The sequence below is a fragment of the Desmodus rotundus genome, chromosome 5 (genome assembly GCF_022682495.2).
Source record: "Desmodus rotundus isolate HL8 chromosome 5, HLdesRot8A.1, whole genome shotgun sequence".
Classification (NCBI taxonomy): Eukaryota; Metazoa; Chordata; class Mammalia; order Chiroptera; family Phyllostomidae; genus Desmodus; species Desmodus rotundus.
In genome coordinates this window covers 13,015,221-13,038,569 of record NC_071391.1, presented here as the reverse complement: position 1 = coordinate 13,038,569, position 23,349 = coordinate 13,015,221, and the positions used below count along the sequence as shown (strand labels likewise).

The 23,349-nt window shown below is 49.0% G+C and overlaps 2 protein-coding genes across 8 annotated transcripts; one reads left to right on the top strand and one right to left on the bottom strand.

Moving 5' to 3' along the window:
• Positions 1-1,048: 1,048 nt before the first annotated feature.
• Positions 1,049-15,176, top strand: DDB2 (damage specific DNA binding protein 2). Of its 5 annotated transcripts, XR_006655217.3 has the most exons (11): positions 1,058-1,401; positions 2,498-2,634; positions 3,016-3,207; positions 10,396-10,541; positions 11,816-11,915; positions 12,020-12,197; positions 12,524-12,666; positions 14,101-14,265; positions 14,406-14,451; positions 14,762-14,905; positions 15,012-15,176. XR_006655217.3 is itself a non-coding variant. In XM_024558913.4 (10 exons), the coding sequence occupies exons 1-10, from the start codon at positions 1,275-1,277 to the stop codon at positions 14,809-14,811; spliced, it is 1,284 nt and encodes a 427-aa protein (XP_024414681.1). In that variant the 5' UTR covers positions 1,058-1,274; the 3' UTR covers positions 14,812-15,176. The 5 variants fall into 5 exon arrangements, 2 of the variants coding, with proteins under 2 accessions (XP_045050026.1, XP_024414681.1); XR_006655218.3 differs by having other exon boundaries at positions 1,050-1,401; positions 14,105-14,265; positions 14,762-15,176; XM_024558913.4 differs by having other exon boundaries at positions 14,762-15,176.
• An 88-nt stretch (positions 15,177-15,264) lies between these two features.
• ACP2 (acid phosphatase 2, lysosomal) lies at positions 15,265-23,311 on the bottom strand. 3 transcript variants are annotated; one of them, XM_024559003.3, is made up of 11 exons: positions 23,152-23,311; positions 22,479-22,574; positions 22,104-22,190; positions 20,917-21,069; positions 20,709-20,807; positions 20,540-20,629; positions 19,968-20,100; positions 19,113-19,195; positions 18,889-18,995; positions 18,599-18,774; positions 15,265-16,169 (listed from the first exon to the last, which is right to left on the bottom strand). In XM_024559003.3, exons 1-11 carry the CDS (start codon positions 23,263-23,265, stop codon positions 16,036-16,038), a joined length of 1,272 nt encoding a protein of 423 aa, XP_024414771.2. In that variant the 5' UTR covers positions 23,266-23,311; the 3' UTR covers positions 15,265-16,035. The 3 variants fall into 3 exon arrangements, with proteins under 3 accessions (XP_024414771.2, XP_045050029.2, XP_045050027.2); XM_045194094.3 differs by lacking the exon at positions 23,152-23,311 and adding an exon at positions 22,864-23,012; XM_045194092.2 differs by lacking the exon at positions 15,265-16,169 and adding an exon at positions 16,596-16,648.
• Between the last annotated feature and the right edge of the window lie 38 nt (positions 23,312-23,349).

The window sequence follows — 23,349 nt, the reverse complement described above, 5'->3', positions numbered from 1 at the left end:
TTGTAAACCAGGGGCCCAGTCATTTCTTATATTTCAGGACCCCCCAGACATGGGCCTCCCGCTGAGGTGAAACTAATGGCTGGTCTGATTTAAGAGGGTCAGCTTGCTTTTGTAACACAGCTCTGAAAACACAGCTACAAACCAGCAGGGGAGAGGCCACCAGCTTCTCCCCTTGGTGGTTGCCATTTATAACACTCTCACCTGATCTTTCCATCAAAAGAGCACTTTCGAATTTTTCCTCTGGAGCATTCATTTGTTTCCAAGAACAATATTTTGAGAGATGTCTTTCATCCTTCCCTGTCTTTGAGTGCAGGACCGACCGTTAATGCAATTTTGTCTTCTCTCACCCTACCAAAACTTAGCGGGGGGTGGGGGGGACGGGGGCAGGAGGAGAAAAGGCCCAACAGTCCCCGACTAACCACAGCTCCAGCCTGGCTCGTCGCAGAAAGTGGGGTGCATCCGAACTGTCTCCTCTCGGGCCCGTGGAAGAGCGCAGCCTCACCGTCCTGGACTTTGGCTGAAGTCAGGGTATAAGAACTCTTAAGCCAGGTTGGCCTGCAGGCCCCCCAGCGCATCATTGCCCTGGGCGGACACTCAGCAGGTTCGGGGAAAGTAGCGAATTTCAAACATTCTTCAGAGAAGCTGAGATCCTACTGAGCTGGAGTGATAAGAACACTCAACACGGATCGCAAAGTTTACGGGCAGGAAGAGTTGGTCTCCAACGCGCGGAAGTCTCTAGCTATGTAGAAAACTGCCTTTCTCACCTACGGACCAGCCAATGCCAAAGCCCAAGCGGACGTGATCACCAATTAAAAGACAGAGAAGGCGGAGCCGACTGTTTGATTGGTCTATGGACTGGGACCCGCAGAGGCCTGGCAGCGTCGTGTCTGAAGAGACTTCAAGTCGGGTGGCCTAGCGCTGGCGGCCATCTTTATTTCTGGCAAGCGGGCTGACTGGACTAGATCAGAGCCAGCACGTAGGGCAGGCCAGGTCCCATTTCTCTAAGGAGCCCAAGACCTCCTCCGCTCACACACTTCCGGTCTCCCCGCGCGCGCCCCGGCCTTCCCCGGAGAGGCGGGGCCTCTCAGAGAGGGGCGGAGCAGGAACTAGAGACTAGGCTGGAAGCCCGGAGCCTGTTTGGCGGGAAGTTGGCTTGGTTGGCGGGAAGTTGGGCCAGTTCCCTGGTTCCCCGCCTTTTTTCTCCCTGGAGGCTTCCCCGTCTTCCCTCCACAATCTCGGCAAACGGTACAGCACCTCTTTGCACCGAGGACGCGATGGCTCCCAAGAAACGCCCAGAAACCCGGAAGACCTCCGAGGTGGCTTTACACCCCCGGAGCAAGAGGAGCCGAAGCCCCGGGGAGCTGGAGCACGAGGCCAAGAAGCTCTGTGCGAAGGGCCCCGGTACTGCCTGCGCCTGCTGCTTTAATAATTCCGACATTAGGGGCGCTCACGCAGGAGGCTGGAGTGGGGGGTGGGCGTTTCCCAATTCCCGAGTTTAAGGCGCCTCGGGCTGTGCATTTTGTCTGCAGGTCCCATGACGTCATAGAAGTTGGGCTTAACCTCCGGCCGGCGGCAGGAGGAGGCAGATGAGTTCCATTACATAAGACACACCAGGCTTCAAATTCCTGGTTCCTACCAGGTAGTCACACACGGAGGACCGCTTAAAATAAGCCCGCCCGTCTGGCGGCGTGAGCAGCCGCAGGTCCCCCGCCTTAGGCGTGAGAGCCCTCGCCGTCCTTCCTTCCCGAGAAAACACTCACCGCGGCTTCGCGGGGGCCGAACCTAGGCTGTGGGGAGAACCCAAAGCCCGGAAAGGGGCGGTGGACGAAGTGTACGCTGGGCGCCCCCACCGCCCCCGGAAGACGGAAGTGTTTCCGAGAGCCCCGATCTCTAGAGGTCAGGCCCTCGAATACACCCCGGTGACCTGGGGCGGCCGGAGGCCTGGTGCGCGTGGCTCTGCCTCCCCCGAGTAGCCTGGTCTGTTCGGAGCCGCTCCCGGCAGGTTTTCAGGAGGACAGACAACGTGGGCCGGCAGCTGTGCCCTCCACATTACGTTAATACAGGACTTAGGGATACCTCCTCCCGCCAGCCGTCACTTCTATACTAGACACGGTTTTGGGTTTGGTTTGGTTTGGTTTTGTATTTACTGTGCATTATGTGTGGTATTAAAATTGTCACCCAACCTCATCACGAGTTTTCCAACCAAAATGGACAAGAGTTCTGCACCCACTTCTTTCTTGTGTGTTTCTTCAGCGCAGCCCTGCAAACGCATGTTTAGTTTCAGTTCAGAATTCCTTTCTGGGGGTCGGGACTGAGTCCCTGCCCACTGTTTATTTCGTGTGCTGGGGGACACTGAGCAGACCGTGGACAGGCCTCAGGAGGTGGTGGGAGAGATCGGCGCTGCCGTATGAAACAACGAGACTTTCTGGGATTTCAGCAGGAAAAACTTTCCTGAGTGAAACTGGAGAAGAAAATATGTGTCTGTTCTTCTTGGCAGGTTCTAGCAGAAGATCTGGCCCCGGCTGCCTTCGGGAGGGGTTGGCTAGCCTGCAGGTCCCTCCACCGGGCAGGAGCATCGTCAGGGCCCTCCATCACCACACGCTGGGCAGAACTGCCTGGCCTTCGCTCCGGCAGGTGAGCGTTTCCTGGCCGTAGTGCTTAAGGGTTTGCATGGTGCTTTTCCCACAACCGGATGCCCCAAAATTAGATGCCGAGTTGGTTCACCGGGTTTTCAGAGTGGTCAGATCGCTACCCACCTTGGGGTCTGGTCTGCTGGGCACTCAGCCAGGTAGAAGTCTTGGGCCGTGAAGGTCCCAGCTGGAATGTGCTCTGCCCTCTTGCTTTCCAAGATTATTTCATGTATATTGCAAATATTTTCATGTGCAGAGACAGGCAGTTCGTTTTCCTTTGGTGGGAGGACTGGGGCCTAGGGCTCATCTCTGGAGGAGGCAGAGATTGGCAATTTACCTAGGACTTGGGTGTTAATTCAACTGAATTCTTTTCTCTCTTTGTCAGGATCTCCAGCAGTCCTTTCTGAACTCTCTGGCTTCTTACCGGATATTCCAAAAGGCTGCCCCCTTTGACAGGAGGGCCACATCCATGGCATGGCACCCGACTAACCCCAGCACCCTAGCTGTGGGTTCCAAAGGGGGAGATATCATGCTCTGGAACTTTGGCACAAAGGACAAACCTACCTTCATTAAAGGGGTGAGCGGTCCCTGTGCCAGATAACTGTGCTGAAGAAATGTTGAAGGAGTGAAAAGTCAACCAGTGAAAAGGAGAGGACTGGGATCAAAAGTAGCTGTGGGTATTTTCAAACGAGCAAATGGTGATGATACTCAAATCTTTACTGAGTGCCTGCCCTGAAAATATTAGAAGGTATAAACCGTTGGTCACCTTCTAGTAAGTCATCCCATAGGATCTAAGCCTCTCCGTAACTCTTGTCCTTATCTTGGACTGCTCTGTTTCCTCACTTCCTATGCTTTAGCCACTCTCGCTATTTCCATTCCTGAAAATAGGTCTTTGAACTTGCTGTTCCCGTTGGCTGCTGTGCTCTTTCCCACGGTCTTCTCATGGTTGGTTCCCTCTTATTGTTCAGATCTTGGCTCAGTATACTTCAAAGAGCTCTCAGGGACCACTCTGTCTACAAAGTAGCCTCCACCCCACACAGTCCCTCTCTGTCTCCCTGTTTCACCTTTTCCCCACAATGTTTATTAATATCTGAAATGTTTTACTTATTTACTTACTTTGTCCCCTGGAAAGTAAGCTCCACAGTGGCAGGGACCCTGTCTTTCTAGCACATCACTTTGTCCCCGGTGCCTAGAATGATGTTTGCCCCAGGGTGGCTGCTTTATATTTGTTGAGTAAACGAGGGGCTTGGTGTGTAACTGGGTCGATGGCAGGTAGGCATACACAATAACCCACACTGCGGATGCTGCACGCCATAGAACATGAGAGAAGGAAGAGCCGCTCTCAAATTAGAGCCTGTAGAGGAGGCTTCATGGGTGAGTGAGGAGTGAGGAAGAATAATATTTACATAAATGGAGATGAAAGGAGGAAAGGCAGACTGTGTTTGGGACAAGGTTGGGCATAGAGCTTTTTAGGGATGGTGGTCTTAATCATGCTGGTGTTTATCATCAGTTGCTGAGGGGTGAAGGTGTTGGCCCTTCCACCAAAGAGAAGACCCTTAGCTTGCCGAGCTGGATGCTGGCATTGGAGGGCGGTACTGCAGAAGGTAATGCTCTGGGTTTAGGGCAAAACCCACAAACTCACATGACTAAAGAAGCCAAACAGATAAAAATGATGTTAGGTGTTTGGGTCAGTGGCATTAAGTACATTCACTTTCTTTTGTAACCGGTCTCCAGAAATGTTCATCTTGCAAATCTGAAACTTATACCCATTAAACACTAACTCCCCATTCCTCCGTCCCCCAGCCCTGGGCAACCACCATTCTACTTTCTGTCTACTCTAGCTATCTCACATAAGTGGAATCGCACAGGGTTTATCCCTTTGTGACTGGCTTATTTAACTTAGCAACTTGGAACTTAGTTTTCTGCAGGTTAGTCCACGTTGTAGTGCACATCAGCAATTTCCTTCCTTTCTAAGACTGAACAATACTCTACTGTATGTATTTACCTCATTTTGCTTATGCATTCATCTGTCAGTGGATACGTGGATTGCTCCTACTTTTAGTGATTGTGAATAATGCAGTTATGAATGTGGTTGTACAAATACCTCTTTGAGTCCCTGCTTTCAGTTCTTCTGGGTATGTACCCAGAAGTGAGATTGCTGGATCATCTGGTAACTCTGTAATTGTTTGAGGAACTGCCATACTGTTAAAATGGAGCATTGTGATACATATAAAGTACCACTTTATATTCCCACCAACAGTTTACAAGAGGTTCAGTCTAAAACTCCTGGTTTTTCATGTCAGGACCTAAATACAATTAAACACGCTATGTAGCTAAATAAAACACATCTGTGAATTGGATTCTGCTTCAGCTCACTGCTTTTCCATCTCTGGTTTAGAGATGCAAAAGGCCAAGGACAAACCCAGGATGAGAGTTAGAGCCACCCCTCAGCAGCAGCCAGGTTAGACAGGCTGGGGAATTAGGATTCAAGGTATGAGATGATGTTGAAAAAAACAAGTGCCTGAAGCCAGAAGAAGGGCAACCAGCAGAGCGCTGTGGACAGAGCTCAGCGGTCTTCCTGCCCAGCTGGTGAGATAGGACCAGGAAAGGAGGCTTTAAACTGAAGTCAGAACCAGAGCTCAGGCAGGAAGAGATGTATGTTGCTCTAGGAATCCAGGGAATAGAGAAAACTAAGACATAGCTAAAGGTGTCCCCGGGGAGGGAAGAGCCTCCCAACCAAAAGGGGAACTGCTTCGAACTCATGCCAGGCCAAGGCTTTTGGTTAACATCACCCTTTATTGTCATGTCATTTGCATGACGTTTCCTCACACCAGTGTGGCTTGGTCTGGGCCTTTGAACTCTGTGACTAGCAGGGGACTAGGTTGGAGTGGAAGGAAGGCGTGATGGTCTGGAGAACTGTCTGTTTTACCCCCAGATACCGACAGCAGAGAGTTGATTTGAGACCAGTGACTAGGGGAGCAGCAGGGTCTCATTTTGTCACTTCTTTAGTCATTTGACCTTGGCTTTGATCTTTACATCTTTCAGACCCTTGGCAAGGGGACATGTATTGCCTTTTCAAAATGGAGATAAATTTTATTCCCATTATAAAATGATTCATGTTCATCATCAGAAATTCAGACAATACAAAGTATAAAGTAAATATTGCGTGAAATTCCCACTTTGTACATCTTTCTGTGTGTATATGCACTGTTAAACACACTCGTATTTCTACTTAGGTTATTGGATAAATATTCTATCCTGGAATATTTGTATGTTACTTGTCATATCCCCTTATACAAGATGATGACCATTTAAAAATACCCTATAATTTCCTTTTTAATTAAATGCCCTTGTTTTGGTATCAGGGTAAGGCAGACCTCATAAAAAGAGTTAGGAATTGTTCCCTCCTCTTGTATTTTCTGGAATAATATGTGTAGAATTGGTACTATTCCTTAAATTTTTTGTCGGATTTACTAGCCAAGCCATCTGGGGCTGCAATTTTCTTTGTTGGAAGGGCTTTAACTATATAGTCAATGTCTTTAATGGATATAGGGCAGTGTAGGTTATCTGTTTCTTCCTGAACGAGCGGGGTGGTTTGTCTTTCAAGTAATTTGTCCGTTTTATCTAAGTTACTTAATTCGGCATAAAGTTGTTCACAGTATTCCCTCATTATCTTTTTAATGTCAATATGATCTGTAGTGATGTCCCCCATCACGTTCTTTTTCTTTTTTAAGATTTTTTATTTATTTATTTTCAGAGAGATGGGAAGGGAGGGAGAAAAAGAGTTAAATATCAGTGTGTGGTTGCCTCTCACACACCCCCTACTGGGGACCTGGCCCGCAACCCAGGCATGTGCCCCAACTGGGAATCGAACCAGTGACCCTTTGGCTTTCAGGTCATCACTCAATCCACTGAGCCACACCAGCCAGGGCAACTATGTACTCTTTAAATGATGACTTTCTATTGCCCTTTCCCCCAGCCCCACTACTCTGCTTTCTGACTTTATGAATTTGATTATTCTAGGTACCTTATATCAATAGAGTCATACACTATTTGTCCTTTTGGGTCTGGCTTCACTTAGCATAGTGTTTTCAAGGTTCATTCATATTATAGCATGTATCAGTATTTCATTACTTTTTACAGCTGAGTAATATTCCATCATCGATATACTACATCTTATTTATCCATTCATCTGTTGATAGACATTTGGGTTGTTTCCACCTTTTGCTATTATTAATACGACTGCTATGAATGTTCGTCTGCCAGCTTTTTGTTTGAAAATGTTTTCAGTTCTTTGGGGTATATACCTAGGAGTTTGTTTATTTTTAAAACTTGTTTGTTTTTTAAAATCCTTTATCATGTTAAGTTCCCCTCTTATTTTTTTTATCCTTATTATTTTTTTCATTACCATTTAGTCCCCTTATATACCCCTCCCCCCAGCAATCACTGCCCTGTTGCCCGGGTCCATGAGTCTTTTTCTTTTTCGCTCAATCCTCCCACCCCTAACCTCCTCCCCCCACCACTAGCTGTCATCTATTAAGTTCCCCTTTTATTCCTAGTTTGCCAAAAGTTCTTATTATGAATGATAATTCAATTTCATCAAATACTTTTTTGTATCTATGGAGGTCAGTAAGCATATGATTTTTCCCCTTTATTCTAATACTGTGGCAAACTATACTGATTGGTTTCTTGTTTATTTGTTTTGGTTTATATCCCTTTTTTTATTTAATTTTTTTATTTTCTTTTATTACAATTACAGTATGTCTCTAGCAAGTAATACTGCTTCTTTTTAAAACTGTGCTAAAAGGACATAACCTAAAATCATCTGAACTGTTTTTAAGTGTACAGTTCAGTAGTATTTACTATATCCACATTATTGTGCAAAAAATCTCTAGAACTTTTTCAATTTGTGAAACTGGAACAGTATACCCATTTAATAACACTTCCCCACTTCCCCTTCTCTCCAGCCCTTGGCAACCACAATTCTTCTTTCCATTTCTATGAATTTGAGCCACTTTAGATACCCCCAAGTTTTGATGGTTTTATTGCGGTTATGTAGGAGAATGTTCTCGTAAGGGATACAGGATAGGGCAAAAGTAGGTTTACAGTCGTGAGTACTTGAAACCCAGGGTTTATTTTTGTGTTGTCATTCATTCATTTACATGCAAATGACTGTGAACCTGCTTTGCCCTGTCTTGCACATGCGGCAGGAGGGGCGAATGAGTGAGATCTCCTGTTGGCAACTCACTATCCAGTGGTTCTAGAGAAATAATTATCTGTGCTATTCTTGCAACTTTTCTGAGTTGGAGATAGCTTGAAAATAAAATTTCAAAACAAGATTGATATTTTTTCTTAAATATTTAGTATAGTCACCGGTGAAGCCACCAGGATCTAGAATTTACTTTGCAAGAAAGTTTTTAGTTGTAAATTCAATTTTCTCCTTCATCTTCTATCATTTTGGCAAGTTTGTATTTTTCTAGGAATTTTACCCATTTCATCTAAATTTTCCAATTCATTGGCATAAGATTGTTTATGATGTCCTCTTACCTTTTAAAGTTTATGCTTTTGCTTCCTACTTTCTTTGGCTTTAGTTTCCTGTTAGTTTACCACTTCTTGAGATGGATGTTTGAGCCATTGATTTTTGCCTTTATTACAAATAATGCTGCCATGCATACTTGTGTACAAGCTTTTGCATGAACACACGTATTCATTTCTCCTGGGCGTGTGTCTAGGGGCAGAATTGCTGGGAGTTATGATAACTCTATGTTTAATTTTTTGAAAAACTGCCAGACTGTTTTCCGAAGTATCTGCACCATTTTTTGTTCTTTAAAGACATGTTTTATATACGTTTTCTAGTTGTTCTCAGCCGAAGGTTGGCCTGACACAAACTAACCCACCACCACTGGAACTGGAAGTCTCAAATATATCTCTTTTCCATATTTTGTCCAGGTTTATTGCTCCTTCTCAGTGCAAAATTTGGTCATAACCACTCAGTCCACACTGGCTAGGAGAACACTCATGCATTTTAACTTAAAATGATTTTTTTTTTCAGATTTCATGTATTTATTTTTAGAGAGGAGGGAAGGGAGGGAGAAAGAGAGGGAGCCAAACATCCATGTGTGGTTGCCTCTCACACGCCCCACCATTGGGGACCTGGCCCACAACCCAGGCATGTGCCCTGAGTGGGAATCCAACCAGCGACCCTTTGGTTTGCAGGCCAGCTCTCAATCCACTGAGCTACACCAGCTGGGGCCGAACTTGAAATTTTTATGTGTGTGTTCACTACCAATGCCTTGACATGGGGCCTGTCCTTTTCTTCGAGTAAGGGTCCCCTGATAAGGGTGCACCTGGTATTACATACACTGCACACATTATGTATTCTATATATATGGCCCAGTTTCCATTTCACCAAAGTGGAAACATAACTGAAAGATAGTCCTGAAACAACCTGATTGCAGATTTTTTGCAAATTTTATTATTTCCCACCCTAATTGTTTCTAAGTATCTCACCCATGTTTACTTTGACAACTGTAATTTCAGCAATTTTTTAATATAATTTTTCTAAAGTATTCAACATGGCTTTCGTAGAAGTAACAATGGTCTTTCTTTTTGCATGTATTTCATCAGTTTAATTAAGTTATGTGTTTAATTGAATGTTTAAATGTTCAGTTTAAATATTTAATTAAGTGTTTAATAAATTATATGTAATTAAATTACATGTTTAATTAAATTACATAATTACTGTATAATAAAAAGTTAAACTGGCATATACAGGTTTAAGAACAAACACAGCTAACCCTTGCAGGCACTGAACTCAACTGGTGGGAGCAGAGGGTTATCTTATTAGCATCAAGGGTTTGTCAGACCCTGGGCATTGGTTAGAATGTTTATGCCCATCAGCATGTTGAGTGAGTGAAGTGGATGTTGTGTGAGAGACCTTGTAGAGGTGCATGAGGCTGAGATAGCAGCCACACAGGAAAGCAGTAGAGAAGGAGTTCTTGGGGATGTAAAATTCTTAAAACAGTGCCTGAGGCATAATAAGCACTTGATAAGGTTGAGTGACGGATGTTGTCGTGACTGTTTTCACCCTCATCGTCAGGGATGTCTGGGAAACATAGGAAGGAGCTCGGATCTGTCTCCTGCCCTCCTAACCCAGCCACTCTTCTGAGACAAAGCTCTCCTAAAAAGAGCCCCGTGCAATAAACTGTCGCACATCCACCCGCTGGAGTACTCAACGACGCTACTGCACCAGCTGGAGGTGCACACAGCAACTTGGATGTGTCGCAGGGGCATGGTGTGGAGTGAAATGAAGGAAGCTGGTCTCAAAAGGCTGCATGCTAAATGATCACTTACACGACAGTCTATCAACGGCAAAAACATAGCAACAGAGGACAGATCAGTGTTGCCAGGAGTTAGAGTTGGGGGGAGGTCTGACTGCAATGGGAGAGCATGAGGGAGTTTTGGGGGGTACCGGAACTCTTCTGCATTTTGGTGGTGGTTATTCATATCTATCCATGTGTTAAAATTTGTAGAAATCTATACTCAAAACAACCACATTTACTGTATGTAAATTTGGAAAATAAAGTTAAAACTAAAACTTTGAGAAATAAAGAGCACAGTGGAGACTGTCGTAGAGTCTAGGCGTGTAAACTGGCATGGCTCCAAGTGCTGCCTGCTGGTACTTCCTGGGGGCAGAGTGCGAGCACTAGGCCTCGTCCTCTTCCTTGGCCATCATCACTCACCTGCTTTTCTCTTCCTGTGTTAGATTGGAGCTGGAGGGAGCATCACTGGGCTGAAGTTTAACCCTCTCAACACCAACCAGTTTTTCATCTCCTCGATGGAGGGAACAACTAGGCTACAAGACTTTAAAGGCAACATTCTCCAAGTTTATACCAACTATGGCACCTGCAAGTGAGTAGTTTAACTACTAGGGGAAAGGGCTTCTAGGCTCTCAGTGCAGTTCTGGCGAGAGCATCCAGATCCCAGTTCTTTTACCCAAACCTGGTACAGGGAAGTAAGGAAAGGTGTGAGCCACTCTCCGTCCTTCTGTCTCTTTCTCAGAATCTTTCTTTAGCTGCTCTTACTCTGGTCCAGGTGGGTAATTTGGGGAGGAGTTCTGGAGCCTCAGCTCTTCTCAGCAATGGAAGGGCTTCAGCTCTCCTGTAAGTCATTCAGTCCTATATTCAACGAGACCTTGATTCTCACTAGACAAATCAACATGGCATCAACCTAGCTAGCCACTTAAAACATGGAGCAGGAGATGAGAACTTAAACGTCATTCTCTACATCCGCTGGGGTGCAATGACCTGACTACTTCCATGATGAAAGCTTAAATGGATAAAATCATGTCCATAAAGCACTTTGGACTCCCCAAGAGCAAGTAGTTGTAGAAACTATAAAATACTTGTCACTTTGATTTCAAGCCAGAGACACGCCCCTGCTCCCCCAGGAATTGAGGCTGTGGGGGTCTAACTAGCACTGGATGCTATCCTGGACTGCCCTGCAGGGGTAAGAAATACATGTGCAATCAGGACAGGTGAGGATAGACCCAGCTCTAGGTTTCTCTTCCACAAGAAACTCTCCCTCTGGAAGGTATTTATAGGGGATACAAAAGGCGGTGTAGCAAGGACTTGAGGGTTTGAGCTCTCCTGGTTGGATATTGGGATCCCTGACGCACTCCCCTCCACATCTCCTTCATCCTCAAGTCTCTGGGTTATATGTGCTTTTTTCCCCTAAATGCTCAGAAGGGGGCAGAAGTTCCTTTCTAGCCAGCTCTGAGGGACAGGGCTGGGCAGTCCCTGTTCGGTTTGTCATCTCCTTTGGCTCAACAGGTAGAGAGCAAAGAGACAGAATGATAAAGGAATCTTCCCCAGAACCCAGGGTGCGTGGGGAAAGCTAACCTGAGGACTTGCCTTATAACCCTGAGGTCTGGCGGCTTCAGGGGCTCATACTAGCTGAGGATCCCGGGCCCAGAAGACAAATTTTTGAGCCCCCTAACCCTGTACTGTCTGTCTGCATGGTAGACAAGTCTGGGCATTCTTCCCTGGGAACCCGTGGCAAGACAGTTATTCATTCATTCAACAAATATTTATTGAATGTCTATGTATTAGACACTGGAGCTGCAACAGTGGATGAATGGACCTTGCCTGTCCCCAAGAACCTTACAGCACAGTCTTTCCTTCCAGCTTCTGGTTTTGCAGCCTGGATGTGTCTGCAGAAAGACGAGTGGTGGTCACAGGAGACAACGTGGGGCACGTGGTCCTGCTGAATCTGGACGGCAGGGAGGTGTGTTCTCCGGAGCCCGGGGCCTCCCTTTCCCTCCCTTCTCCCCACCCTCCCCACCCCTGCCTTGTTCTCCGCCCACACCTGAACCAAGCTTTTCTCCGCAGCTTTGGAATCTGAGAATGCACAAAAAGAAAGTTACCCATGTGGCCCTGAACCCATGCTGTGATTGGTTTCTGGTCACAGCCTCTGTAGATCAAACAGTGAAAATCTGGGACCTGCGCCAGGTTAAAGGGAAATCCAGCTTTCTCTACTCGCTGCCACACAGGCATCCTGTCAATGCAGGTGGGATAGAGCTCCTCCTAGCTGTAGACCCCGCCTACCCCACCCCTTCCGGGGCTTTCACTCCAAGTTCAGAAGCCGCTAGGTTAAACCTTTACCCCTGACAGCATCTGCCAAGCTGATGTCTTGGAACCCTTCTGACTCTAGCTGTCCCCATCAGCTGTGGAGTCTCTAGAATATTTTTGTTCACAGCCCAGATTCACCTCCTCCCCTCCACCCCTGTCTAGAGAACAGCAGGAGGGAGGGTGTCCCTGCAAGAGAAGGCCTATGAAGGCCGGGACAACAGGGGACCCGTGGCTCCTTCAGCTCAGGGGCTTTTCACTTGCCAGCTCATTTCAGTCCCGATGGCGTCCGGCTCCTGACCACCGACCAGAAGAGTGAGATCCGGATTTACTCGGCCTCCCAGTGGGACCGCCCTCCAAGCCTGATCCCACACCCTCACCGCCACTTCCAGCACCTGACACCCATTAAGGTGAGTGACAGAGTAAAGAACTGTGATCGTGGGTGGGGACAGATCAGGCCTGCCCAGGGTGGAGAGAGGACAGAAGCAGCCTTTCCTTCCATATCTCTTCCTGCCCTGACACAAAGCAGTCTCTTGTCCCCTGGACCTCTCTGCTCCTTTTGTCCCACTTCTGCAATCCCATTTTGCTGGGTTTTGTTTCTCTGATAAGCTGTTTTCCTGAGTTTTGTCAACCCAGCCCTGGTCTCCTCACTGAAGGCATTTTCTAAGATCCTGACCCTCTGTTGTGCCCTGTTTGTTCTCTGGGTATATGGTTGATCTGCAAGCTAACCTTAGCCCGCTTCTTGTTAACAGCTTCCCTAGCCTCATTCCCCATGGCTTAGTCTTCAAGTCCTGAGATTCCTTCCTGCCCAAGTCCCTAAGCAGTCTGAACCCTGCCAGTTCTCCCCTTTTATATTCTTTTCCAGAACCACAGCCCCGTACTTTGGTCAGTGTAGCACAGTGGTGAGGCATGCCAGCGTCGGGCAGGCAGACCCTTCTGGGTTAGAACCTTGGGCGAATTGCTTTCACTTTGGCTTTCGGTTTCCTTGTCTGTACAAAGGGAATAATGGTATCCGACAGGGTGGCTGTGAGGCCGAATCAGTGCACGTAGAGCATACGCCTACTGCCTGGCAAGTGCTCAGAAAACAGTGATGATTTAGTATTAGAGTGGCCCCCACACACCTCAAATCAAATCCAAGTTCTGAACAGCACCAAGGTCCTTCACGTGTTCCTGTGGGCTCATCTGTTGCCATCTCTCACTTCATATCCAGTGCAGCCAACTTACAACTTCCCAAATGTGACTTGTGACTTCCTTCCAAGCCTTTGCTTGTACTACTTCTTTCTTCCTGCTTACCATCTTTCCTCCTTCAAAACTTCATTGAGAAGTTTCTTAGGAAAATCCCATCCACTCTGTCATTCCAACAACTGTTCACATTTGTTTTGAGTGGAGTGATCTGGGGAACATAGGTTTCCTCCCCTTTTCAGCCACGGGCCACCTTCTACTCAACTCTCACCATGCACGCTGATGGAGGAGGTAGTGGTGGGGTTACGTATGCCCCATTTGGTTTTGGTTACCACTTTTTCCTTTGCTGTAGGCTCACCTTTTTGGTTAATGTCTGAGTCAGGCTGATGTTAAAACATTGATCACTTGGTATGATCCCAGCAAATGCAAGAGAGACAAGGCCTGAAGGTGTCCGAAGGGTCGGCTGAGGATTCAAAATTTACAATAATAGATGTATACGCAACTGAAAACTATTCTTGTAGATTTGTGTAGATCTTATCTCCATTATTAAATTGTTGGCAACTGCAACTGTATTAACAATTGTTAGTGGCAAAGAATACTTTTGAAGTCCCTTTTGGTCATGTTCGGCATTTACCCTCGTGACCAGCCTTTCCATCTCCTAGGCAGCCTGGCATCCTCGGTACAACCTCATCGTTGTGGGCAGATACCCAGATCCTAATTTCAAAAGTGGTACCCCTCACGAGTTAAGAACAATTGATGTCTTTGATGGAAGCTCAGGGAAGTTGATGCATCAGCTCTATGACCCAGAATCTTCTGGTATCAGTTCGGTGAGGTTTGGGCCCTCAAATGATGGGAGGATACAGGGAATTCAACCTACCTCATTGACCAAAAATGACCAGAAATTAATCCTTGCATACCTTCCTGATACCTTCACTCCCTCCTCATAATTATCCCCTTATCTCTGCAGCTCAATGAGTTCAATCCTATGGGGGACACGCTGGCCTCTGTGATGGGTGAGTGAAGTAGACTGTATCTCAGACTGGCCAAGCCTGACCCTGCTCACCAAGGTTCAGTGCAAGCTAACCCCAGTTTAGCCCTGCCCCATTCACCCCAGGGTAGGAGTCAGTGAAGAAGATAACCAGGAAACAGTGGTCTCTTTGGCCTAGGCCCTCCACCCCTCTTGCTTTGTTTTGGTCATGGCAATGCCTGGCTGCTGTCCAATTCCGTGGTATTTCCTTACCAAGTTCTAGGTTCCCTGGGCCAGCCCCAAGCTCTAAGAGACTGATGGTAGAAGGTGAGTCAGACCAGTCTCACTCTTCCCAGGTTATCACATACTCATTTGGAGCCAGCAGGAAACAAGGACGGGGAAATGAGAGGCGTTAATGAAGGTGTGCTCCAAGCAAGGGCTACGAGCAACATGAGAATAAGTCGTGCAGGAAGAGGTGGCTATGTGTTAAAGGGCCAAAGGTATCCAAGTCTTAGGGTTGGAACAAGGATGCTGTGGCGTGGGACACTGTGGGGCTGGGACACTAGCATGTTATTGCACTGGACTTAGCTCCGGGAACTTCTCCAGAGTTGGCGACCCAGCTGCCCCAAGGGTCCCTGCTATATCTAGCCTGGAACCAAGCTTCTCCTGGAGCCAAGGTACTTTTCTCCTCTGATGTGTGCTGGCAGAGCGATCAGGTGGTGGTGGTTTTTGATTTGTGCCCCCAACTGACATGACCAATAAAACTATACCCAACTGAGCTTCTGAGTGGATCTTCCAGTACTGACCTGGCCAGAGCACTCCCGGGTCCCCAAATGAAGAAGAGGCACAGAAACAGCACCAGGATTCCAAAACTTTCATTTTCCTCAGTTTGTGGGCCACAGTCAGCAGCTGTCCACTTTACAACCTGCATTTCCCTCACGTGCCTGGAGACCCCAGCCCAGCTGAGGGGAGAGCAGTTTCATCTCTCCACCCACCCCCACCGACTCCCTCCCACGTACCAACACCCTTCCAACCCGCTCCAGCTACGGAGGTGACCGAGGTGCCTCAGGCAGTATGTCTGACCCTAATGGTGGCTTCAGATGGACAAAGGGAAACTTGACTAGCTGGCTGCTGGGTGAGCTGGTTCCTTGGTGGCCAGTGTTTGTGTCCCCAAAGCTACACAGTTTTCCCCAGTAAACTAGGCACCAGGGGAAGACTTATCTTCTAAGCCATTTGCCAAAGACTCTGGGCTGGAAGAGAGAGAGCAGGTCTTGACTGGGGAGCAGAGCAAGGCAGATCAAGCACCAGCTCCTTCAGTTTTTTTATCCCAGGTCCCAGGTGAAACTTGACCATTTGTGTACATTCAGGTCCTTAGGGAGCATGGAGGAGGCAAATCCTGTTTGGAGAGAGCCAACGGCCAACACAGTACTTGGTAAACATTGGGCACATGGCAGCCCAAGTGACAGGTGCCACGGGCCAAGCCGAGTCCCGCTTGTTCATCTAGGCTGGGATAATCAGAGGGAGGCCCAACCCAGGGTCTTCTGTCCATGGGCTGGGGAGCAGCAACAGTCAAGGATGAGGGCCAAGCCCACCTCCCCTAGGAGGCAGAGGGAAGGGGGCTGAGTGGTTGTCAGGCGTGGTCCTCCCCATCTGCAATGTGGCGGTAGCCCGGAGGCTGGGCCTGCATCCGGAAGAGGACGGTGAGTAGCAGCACTATGAGAAGGAAGAGGATGGAGCCACAAACAGCCAAGGCCACAATCACCTCTGGGCATGGGGACAGGATGAGAAAGGGCATGTCAGCATTCATTCAACAAATATCTGATTGCCTACCATATGCCAGGGGCTGTTCTTACAATGGAGATACTCACAGTTAGTGACGAATGCCTTGAAGCAAAGCAAGGGAAGGGAGAAAGGATGGAGAGGTAGGTTAGTCAGGGAAGGCATCACCAAGGATAATTTGAACTGAGACCAGGAGTCAGTGAGACAAAGATCTGAAAGGAAAGAGTCCTGTGGTGGGGGCAGAAAGCAGACAGCAAAGCAAGCACAAGGCCCTGACGTGGGAATAGCGAGAAAGTATCATAAGAAAATGAGGGGCAAGTAGGAGATGAGACTGGAGGACCAGGCCAAGTGGTAATGAACTTGGATTTTATTCCAAATGTGAGGGGAAGTCACTGAAAGATTCTGAGGATAGTCATGTGAACCAATTTACTTTTTTAAGAAATTAACTCTGCTGTACTGAGAGACTGGAAGGGACAAGAAGAGAATCAGAACATTAGGAAGCTTATCAGTAGTTCAGGCAAGAGATGACAGTAGACTGCACTAAAGAGCAAGATCATCTTTTTAAAGGTAGGCTTTTTATTATAATCGATAAAATGAAAGTTCTGAAAGAGGTTAAACGACCCGCTAAAAGTCTGATGACAAGAAGCCAGGCAAGACTTAAAACAAGGTCTGGCCCTGGCCAGGTGGCTCGGTTGGTTGGAGCATTGTCCCGTACAGTAAAAGGTTGTGGGTTCAATCCCTGGTTGGGGCACATTTGGGAAGGCAACCGATAGATCTCTCTCTCTGCTTTCTCTGTCTCTCCCTTTCTCTCACTCTAAAATTAATGAACATATCCTCAGGTGAGGATTAAACAAACAAAAAAGGTCTGACATGGCATCTGTACTCTTAGCAACTAATAAAGTTACACTACCAAGGTGTCTAGCCAGAGTCATGCTGCCTTCCCCCAAATGAGAAAACCTTTGAATCCCAAAGACACAGCTACCAGTCACCAGAGTGCTTGGTATGGACGGAGAACGGCTGACCCTCTCTCTCCTAGAGAGCCGGAGCCAAATCCAAGTAGACCTTACAGGCTGGTATTGCATTTTCGAAGTAAATGCAATGCACAAAGACAGATCAGGCAGTGAGTGAACTGTTCAAGGTAAAAGCATGTATTTTTTTTTTAAGATTTTATTTTTAGACAGAAGGGAATGGAAGGAGAAAGAGAGGGAGAGAAACATCAATGTGTGGTTGCCTCTCGTGCACCCGCAACCCAGGCATGTGCGCTGACTTGGAACCAAACTGGCGACCCTTTGGTCTGCAGCCTGCGCTTAATCCACTAAGCTACACCAGCCAGGGCAAAAGTGTGTATTTTAAAAGTGGAGATGCTAGGATCTCCTAGTGGATTGGTTGTGGGGGATTATATTATGCAACGAGGTGACCAATGTGGCATTGACTAAGATGGGGAAGCCTGGAGGCAGAACAGATTTCAGGGGGGAGAGTGTTTGGTTTCAGACACCAGCTTTGAGATGCCACATCCATGTAGAGACCTCAAATCTGCAGCCGGCTGTGTATGTTAGTCCGGCTCAGAGACAAGGTCATGAATCAGTGAGTCCTAAGAAGACAGAACTTGGCATGGAGAGGTTGGAGGAGGTCACTTATGGAGCTGGCACAGATGAGACAAGGGCCAGGATGAGCCCCAGGCCATCCACTGTGTAGCGGGGGGAAGCCAGTAAGGGAGGGGCTTATAAGTTAAGAGAAAAAACAAACCCAAGAAAGTGTTTAAGGAAGGAGTGGCCAGTTAGGTCACGCTGCTGAGAGGTGAGAGAAGCTGACTAAGAATTGGTCACTGGCTTTGGGAAGAGGAGGTCACTGGACCTTAACAAAAGTTAATGGAGTGAAAGGTGACACAAGGCTGCCCAGTGTGACCCTGAGAGAATGGGCAGTGAGGAAGCGAAACCAGAGTCTAGGCAACTCGGAAGGACCGCGCTCTAACAGGGAACAGAGGAGTGGTAGCTGGAGAAGGGTGGGGGTCTGAGAGGGTTTTGTTAGGCTCTTGAGATGGGACTGACCCAGGAGAGGGGACACACCGAGATATCAGAGGTCCTTGTGGAGGTGGGAACAGATGGCCCTGAGTATAACTAGAGGGGGGTGGGACTTAAGCAGTAGCTTGTCCCAGCAAGTAAGCCGAAGATGTGGTGGTGGGGAAATGGGGCCATTCTCTCTTGACTGTTTCTATTTTCCCAGTGATACAAGAAGTTAGGGCATCAGCTGCGCATGAGCGGGGAGAAGGTGAAACACGGTCTCTGGGTGGAGAAGCAAGCTGTCTAGGGAAATGCAGTAAGATGGCTGGAAGGTGGCAGCTCCCTCAAGACTCATGGGTATGAATTTCAAGTTGTTCTGGGATGTGACTAGCACAGAGGCAGGCAGCAGCTCACCTGTGTCTGCAGGACCACTTGCCAGCTGGCACTCCTGCTGCCAGTCCTTGGGCACAACGGGCTCCGTGAGGCGAAGGAAGTCCTGCAGTGGGCAGCGGTGAGGGCAGCCAGGCAGGCTCAGCGGCCAGGGGGCCTTGTCGCTCTCATTCCGAAAGTACATCTCCACTGAGAAATTTCTGAGGGTTGATGGGAGACAAGACGGATGCTGCTCACCAGGCCTGGAGCCCTTAGGCTGCCCACAGCCACCATGCACGTGCCCCGCCAGAGCGCTGACTGGTAGCCCCACTCACCCATTATCTTCCTGGTACAGTTCGAACATGTGGCAGGAGGCATAGGGGGCTTGTTTACCGTTGTAGACATACAGTGCCATTTGCAGAGCAACCAGGGTGGTGTCATGCTGTAAGGCAGAGGGGCTCCCCATTAGCACTGCTCCCCCACACCCCCCAGGCCCTGAATAGAGAAGAAATCCGGCTCCTCATCTGATGCTGGCACACTGGCGACGATGGGCGCTTACCGCGGAGTAAACCAGCAGCTTGGGGAGGTGGGCGGAGGTCGCCACCAGAGTCAGGTTCTTCCGGATCTGAGCCAGCAGGACTCCTGACGGAGAAAAGTCCCCGTGTCAAGGGCTGCAGCCATCGCTGTCTTCCGGTCAGATCTCTCTGGGGCCCTCTGGCCCTCGGCTAGTCCTGGGTCTGCCCACCAACACAGAGAACTCTCTGGGTGCTTGGGAATCTGCTCTGACAACCGTCACATTTACAGAGGGAAGCAAGATGAAACAAGGTATCTCTATTTCAAGACAGGTGTAGAAACCAGCCCTTTTATAAATGAGCTACGAGGCCCTGCCCCTGTCTGAAGAATTCCTCCAATCTGGAACAAATATAAACTTAAGATTTCTTCAGAATGCACGAGACGGTGGCTCCTGGCCGAGGGAACCCCACTGTGTGCAGGTTCCGAAAACTGCTGGGGGGTCAGGGAGGTCTGACAGCAGCGCTCCCTTCAGCCCTCAAATCAGGGAACTGGCTTGTCCATGGCTCGCAGCCTTCCATCAGTGGTCCCCAGTGGGTCTCTGCAGGTTGGTATTCACTTAAGGGAGAAGGGTCTTCTGACATGAGTGGAACATAAGAACACGAACGGCAGAAAAGAAGCATGCGAACCCAATTGTGGTCATTCACAGTGACAAAGGTGCTAAGCATTTGGCAAGTTACAGAGACTTTGGTGACTAACAGGAATACTGAGGGGGGCATAAGGCTTCTGAAAGGGCAGAGAACACTTCAGATGGAAAAGGAAGTGTGTGAGAAGCCCCCAGTAGCAGATTTTTAATGCTGTAGGGTCCTGAGGAAGGGAGTGACATGCTGCTCTTGTCACTCACCCCCCTGAAGCCGGGCCTTCTCTGCCTGCTCGTAGATCCCGAAGAGGAAGCGGAAGCTGAAGTCCTTTAGCTGGCTCAGACGCTGCATGGCTTGGGGTGAGGCCCAGGGTGGCAGCACCAGCCCATGTGTTTTCTGCGTATCGCAGCGGGCAGGTTAGCTCCCCTGGCCTAGGCCAGAGCCTCTCCAGGGGCGTCTCTCTTCCCCAGTGAGAAGGTGCCTGTGTGTGTGAGGGAAGGGAGAGGAGAGGCAGAGGGACTGGAACCAGGAGATATGGCGGACAGTGTTGAGGCGGCAGGGCACGGGAAAGGAGGCTCAAGCACAAAAAGTGTGACTCAGCAGAATGGAGTTGGACACCACCAGAGTTCCGGGTGGAGAGGGGCAGGAACTGCTGACAACTAATAAACAATTTCCCACTCTGGGGTTCTTTTCCACCCTTGAGGGAAGTTCTCTTGTTTCACAAGAAGCAGGTGGCTTGCCTGGACCTCCCCAGTGGCAGTGGTAACCAGGCACTGTGGTCGCCTGGGCCTGCAGAGTGCAAGAGGACAGTGGTCACACTCCTAAGCGGGCTCACCTCACAGAAGAGAGTGTCATAGACATTCCAGATGTTCTCCAGTGTCAGATCCGTAAGCCCTGTCTCGTTGGCCACCATATCCAGAAATTGCTATGAAAAATGGGTCAGGGAATCAGTCCTGCCCCGGGGTAAAGGGCAGTGTGATGACCACCACCTCAGCCCCACTCACTGCATTCCGAATACTCTCATTCTTATATTCTGGTGTCTGCCGGGTCTCGTTCTGCAGCTGCTCATAACGGGGACATGGGCCCAATGGGAACTTCAGCAGCTGCAGGCCAAAAGGGGGAAGCAGAGCCAGAGAGGGAGTCGGTGATCGGCAGGCCCATGGCCAGAGCTGTCCCTCTCACCACCTTCAGGGAAGGGCCGGCCAGTCTCACCCTGTCCTCGGCGATGGGCACCGTGTGGACAGGAACAGGCTGCCAAGAGATGTTTGGGTTGAAGCGCTGCATCCCATTGGGAGGGAAGAGTCCAGCCAGGTTGGCCTCAGCACTCATGAGAGTGCGGTCGAAGTCGGTGCTTCGCACATAAACCTGCAGGGGTGGGGAGCTTTGGAGTGGGGCCCTAGGGGAAGAACCTGTTCTTGACGGTTACCCAGCAAGTTGTAATCTCACCATGCGTCTGGCGTTTGCACCCCCTCTGGCCTTCCCTGTCCCTCTTCCCAGCAAAGGCCCACACACTCAGCTGGGGGGCCAGGGGTCACCACTCTGAGAATGGCTCCTATGGGAATGGCTCTAGTTCAGATGCCCCTCCCAGTCTGAAATGCTTAGACAGTAAGGCTCTGTGTTCCATCTGTTGGTCTAGTTTTATAACAACTGTCTCTCTAGGCCAGGATCCTTGCAGGCAGAAACTATCTCCATTCACACCCCCTTTTATAAACTGGCCTGGAGACCAAGGAGAGGAAATAAGATAAAAGACAGACCATTGCTTCTGGAAAGAGGAGAAAATTGTGGGGAAGGGCAAGATCAGGACAGAGCTGGCCCTCAGTGGGACAACAGCATCTAGAGACTCTTGAGACAGCTGTGGCTGAGAGTGGTAACCAGAGAAGAGCTCTCCCCGTCTGTGGGGTGGGGGGAGGGCCTCAAGGAGCTGAAACACCTGCCGATCTTCCCTGACATGCCCTCTCTGTCTTCCCTGCTCCCTTTACTTCTTGATCCTAGGTGGCTAAACTGTCACCTCCACTATATTCTAAGCTCCACAAAGACAGGGATCATATCTGTGTGGTGCAGCACTATGTGCAAAGTACTAGCAGAATGCTTGGCCCATAGTAGGTATTCAATACATGTCTTGAATGGAAAGCCTGAATTATTTCACAGAGCCAGAAACTACTCTGCTAGACCCTTAAGTCCAAGCTTGGCTGCTCAATAAGTTTTGCCTCTTCTCAGCCAAGCAGGGGCAACTCAGCTTCTAGGGTTTGTTGTTCTAGACAGCCTTTGGATGTCTTTTTCTGTAGCTGTAACCAAAACTGCGTGGAGGGAGGCCAGAGTGCCCAGCTTTAGACTCCCTGAGGACAGAGCGTGAGGACAGCTGATCCTGTTCCCCTTGCATCTTGAGCTCCCAACCTTACCTCTTGTGGGTGGTAAGAGGTGCTGAGAAAGTCACCGTAGCGCTGCCGCAGGGCCTGGCCCAGCTCCCAGTGCTGCTGCATCCCCTCCTACGGGCAAACCCAAGGGTCAGGGATGGCTCACAAGTCCCACAGGGCTTAGGCACTGTTGCTTTCCGAGTTTACCCATGACTGCAAGTAGCAGTGCATTAATGGGTTCCCAGAAGTCATTTATTAAGTAGCCAGTTGCACATGGCATTGTCTTGGGCACAGAGAAAAGGTTAAGAAATCTGGTCAAAGTCAGTACCCACAATGGACATGGCAGTTTGTTGGGGCCCCAAGTTCCATAGCCTACTCTAGAGGTCACTCATTTTGAAAAAGAGCTGGCTTCTGACCCACCGTGGTTAGCTGACCAAACCCCTGGGGCCATTCATCTTCCTGATAGGGGTCCTTGGGATATGTCTTCACTGGTGACCGGTCTCCATGTCGGTACAGCTAAAGAAAGAAAATGGTTTGCCTAAGGGTCAGAAGGGTCTCCTTGATGGGGGCACAGAGCCCACCTCTGCCCCATGTTGAGGAGGGGAGCCTCACTCCTCCTGGGAAGCCTTAACTCTACCCATTGCAAAGACCCCAATTCAGAAGTCAGTAACTTCTTCCAGGTTCCAGAGAGTCTAACTTGGCAAAGCAATGACCCAGGAGATCACAGGCAAAGCCAAAGCTACAGATGGGAAAAGAAAAGAGACAAAAGCAAGGCAGATAGTGGAGTGGCTGGAAAAAAGCTCACCAAAGACTTCTATCAGGGTGGGTCTCTTAACCATTCGACCACATCCCTGTCCCCGGGCAATCACCCGAACCCCTCCCCCATAGAGAACTCCTTACACCTTACTCCCCCACCAGTGCCCTGGGGCCCCCAACCCTGCACCCCCAAACCCGCAGGCCAGTCGTCTCCTCCTAAACCAGCCTCTCCTCCAGATCCCCAAACACAGCACAAGCCCCGCCCCCTCCCTCCACCAGCAAGCTTGTGACGTTCCAGCTCCGGCGAGAGCCCTTTGCCGACCCCACCTCTCATTACCAAGGTAACGAAGCTCAGAGTCCGGGCCTCCGTGGGTGGCATCAACACCAGGTTTACGCCAAGAAGGGGCTGGAGAAGAGTCGCCCAGATCCAGCCAAACTGTCCACCCGCCATGACCGTTATAGTCTAGGCATCAAAGAGGGTGGAACCCGTTGAGCGGCACCTGCAGCAGCCGCTGGGACGCACCCTTAAGGACAC

What these genes read in the sequence shown, in the direction of transcription:
- ACP2 (XM_024559003.3), bottom strand. Translation starts at nt 23,265, where the DNA reads ATGGCGGGTGGACAGTTTGGCTGGATCTGGGCGACTCTTCTCCAGCCC. An exon ending in TGCCCATCGCCGAGGACAGG is followed by an intron (nt 20,808 to 20,916) that starts GTGAGACTGGCC and finishes TTTGGCCTGCAG; the next exon opens with CTGCTGAAGTTCCCATTGGG. An exon ending in GAAGGCCCGGCTTCAGGGGG is followed by an intron (nt 19,196 to 19,967) that starts GTGAGTGACAAG and finishes TTTCTCCGTCAG; the next exon opens with GAGTCCTGCTGGCTCAGATC.
- DDB2 (XM_024558913.4), top strand. Translation starts at nt 1,275, where the DNA reads ATGGCTCCCAAGAAACGCCCAGAAACCCGGAAGACCTCCGAGGTGGCT. An exon ending in CCTGGCCTTCGCTCCGGCAG is followed by an intron (nt 2,635 to 3,015) that starts GTGAGCGTTTCC and finishes TCTCTTTGTCAG; the next exon opens with GATCTCCAGCAGTCCTTTCT. An exon ending in AACCTACCTTCATTAAAGGG is followed by an intron (nt 3,208 to 10,395) that starts GTGAGCGGTCCC and finishes TTCCTGTGTTAG; the next exon opens with ATTGGAGCTGGAGGGAGCAT.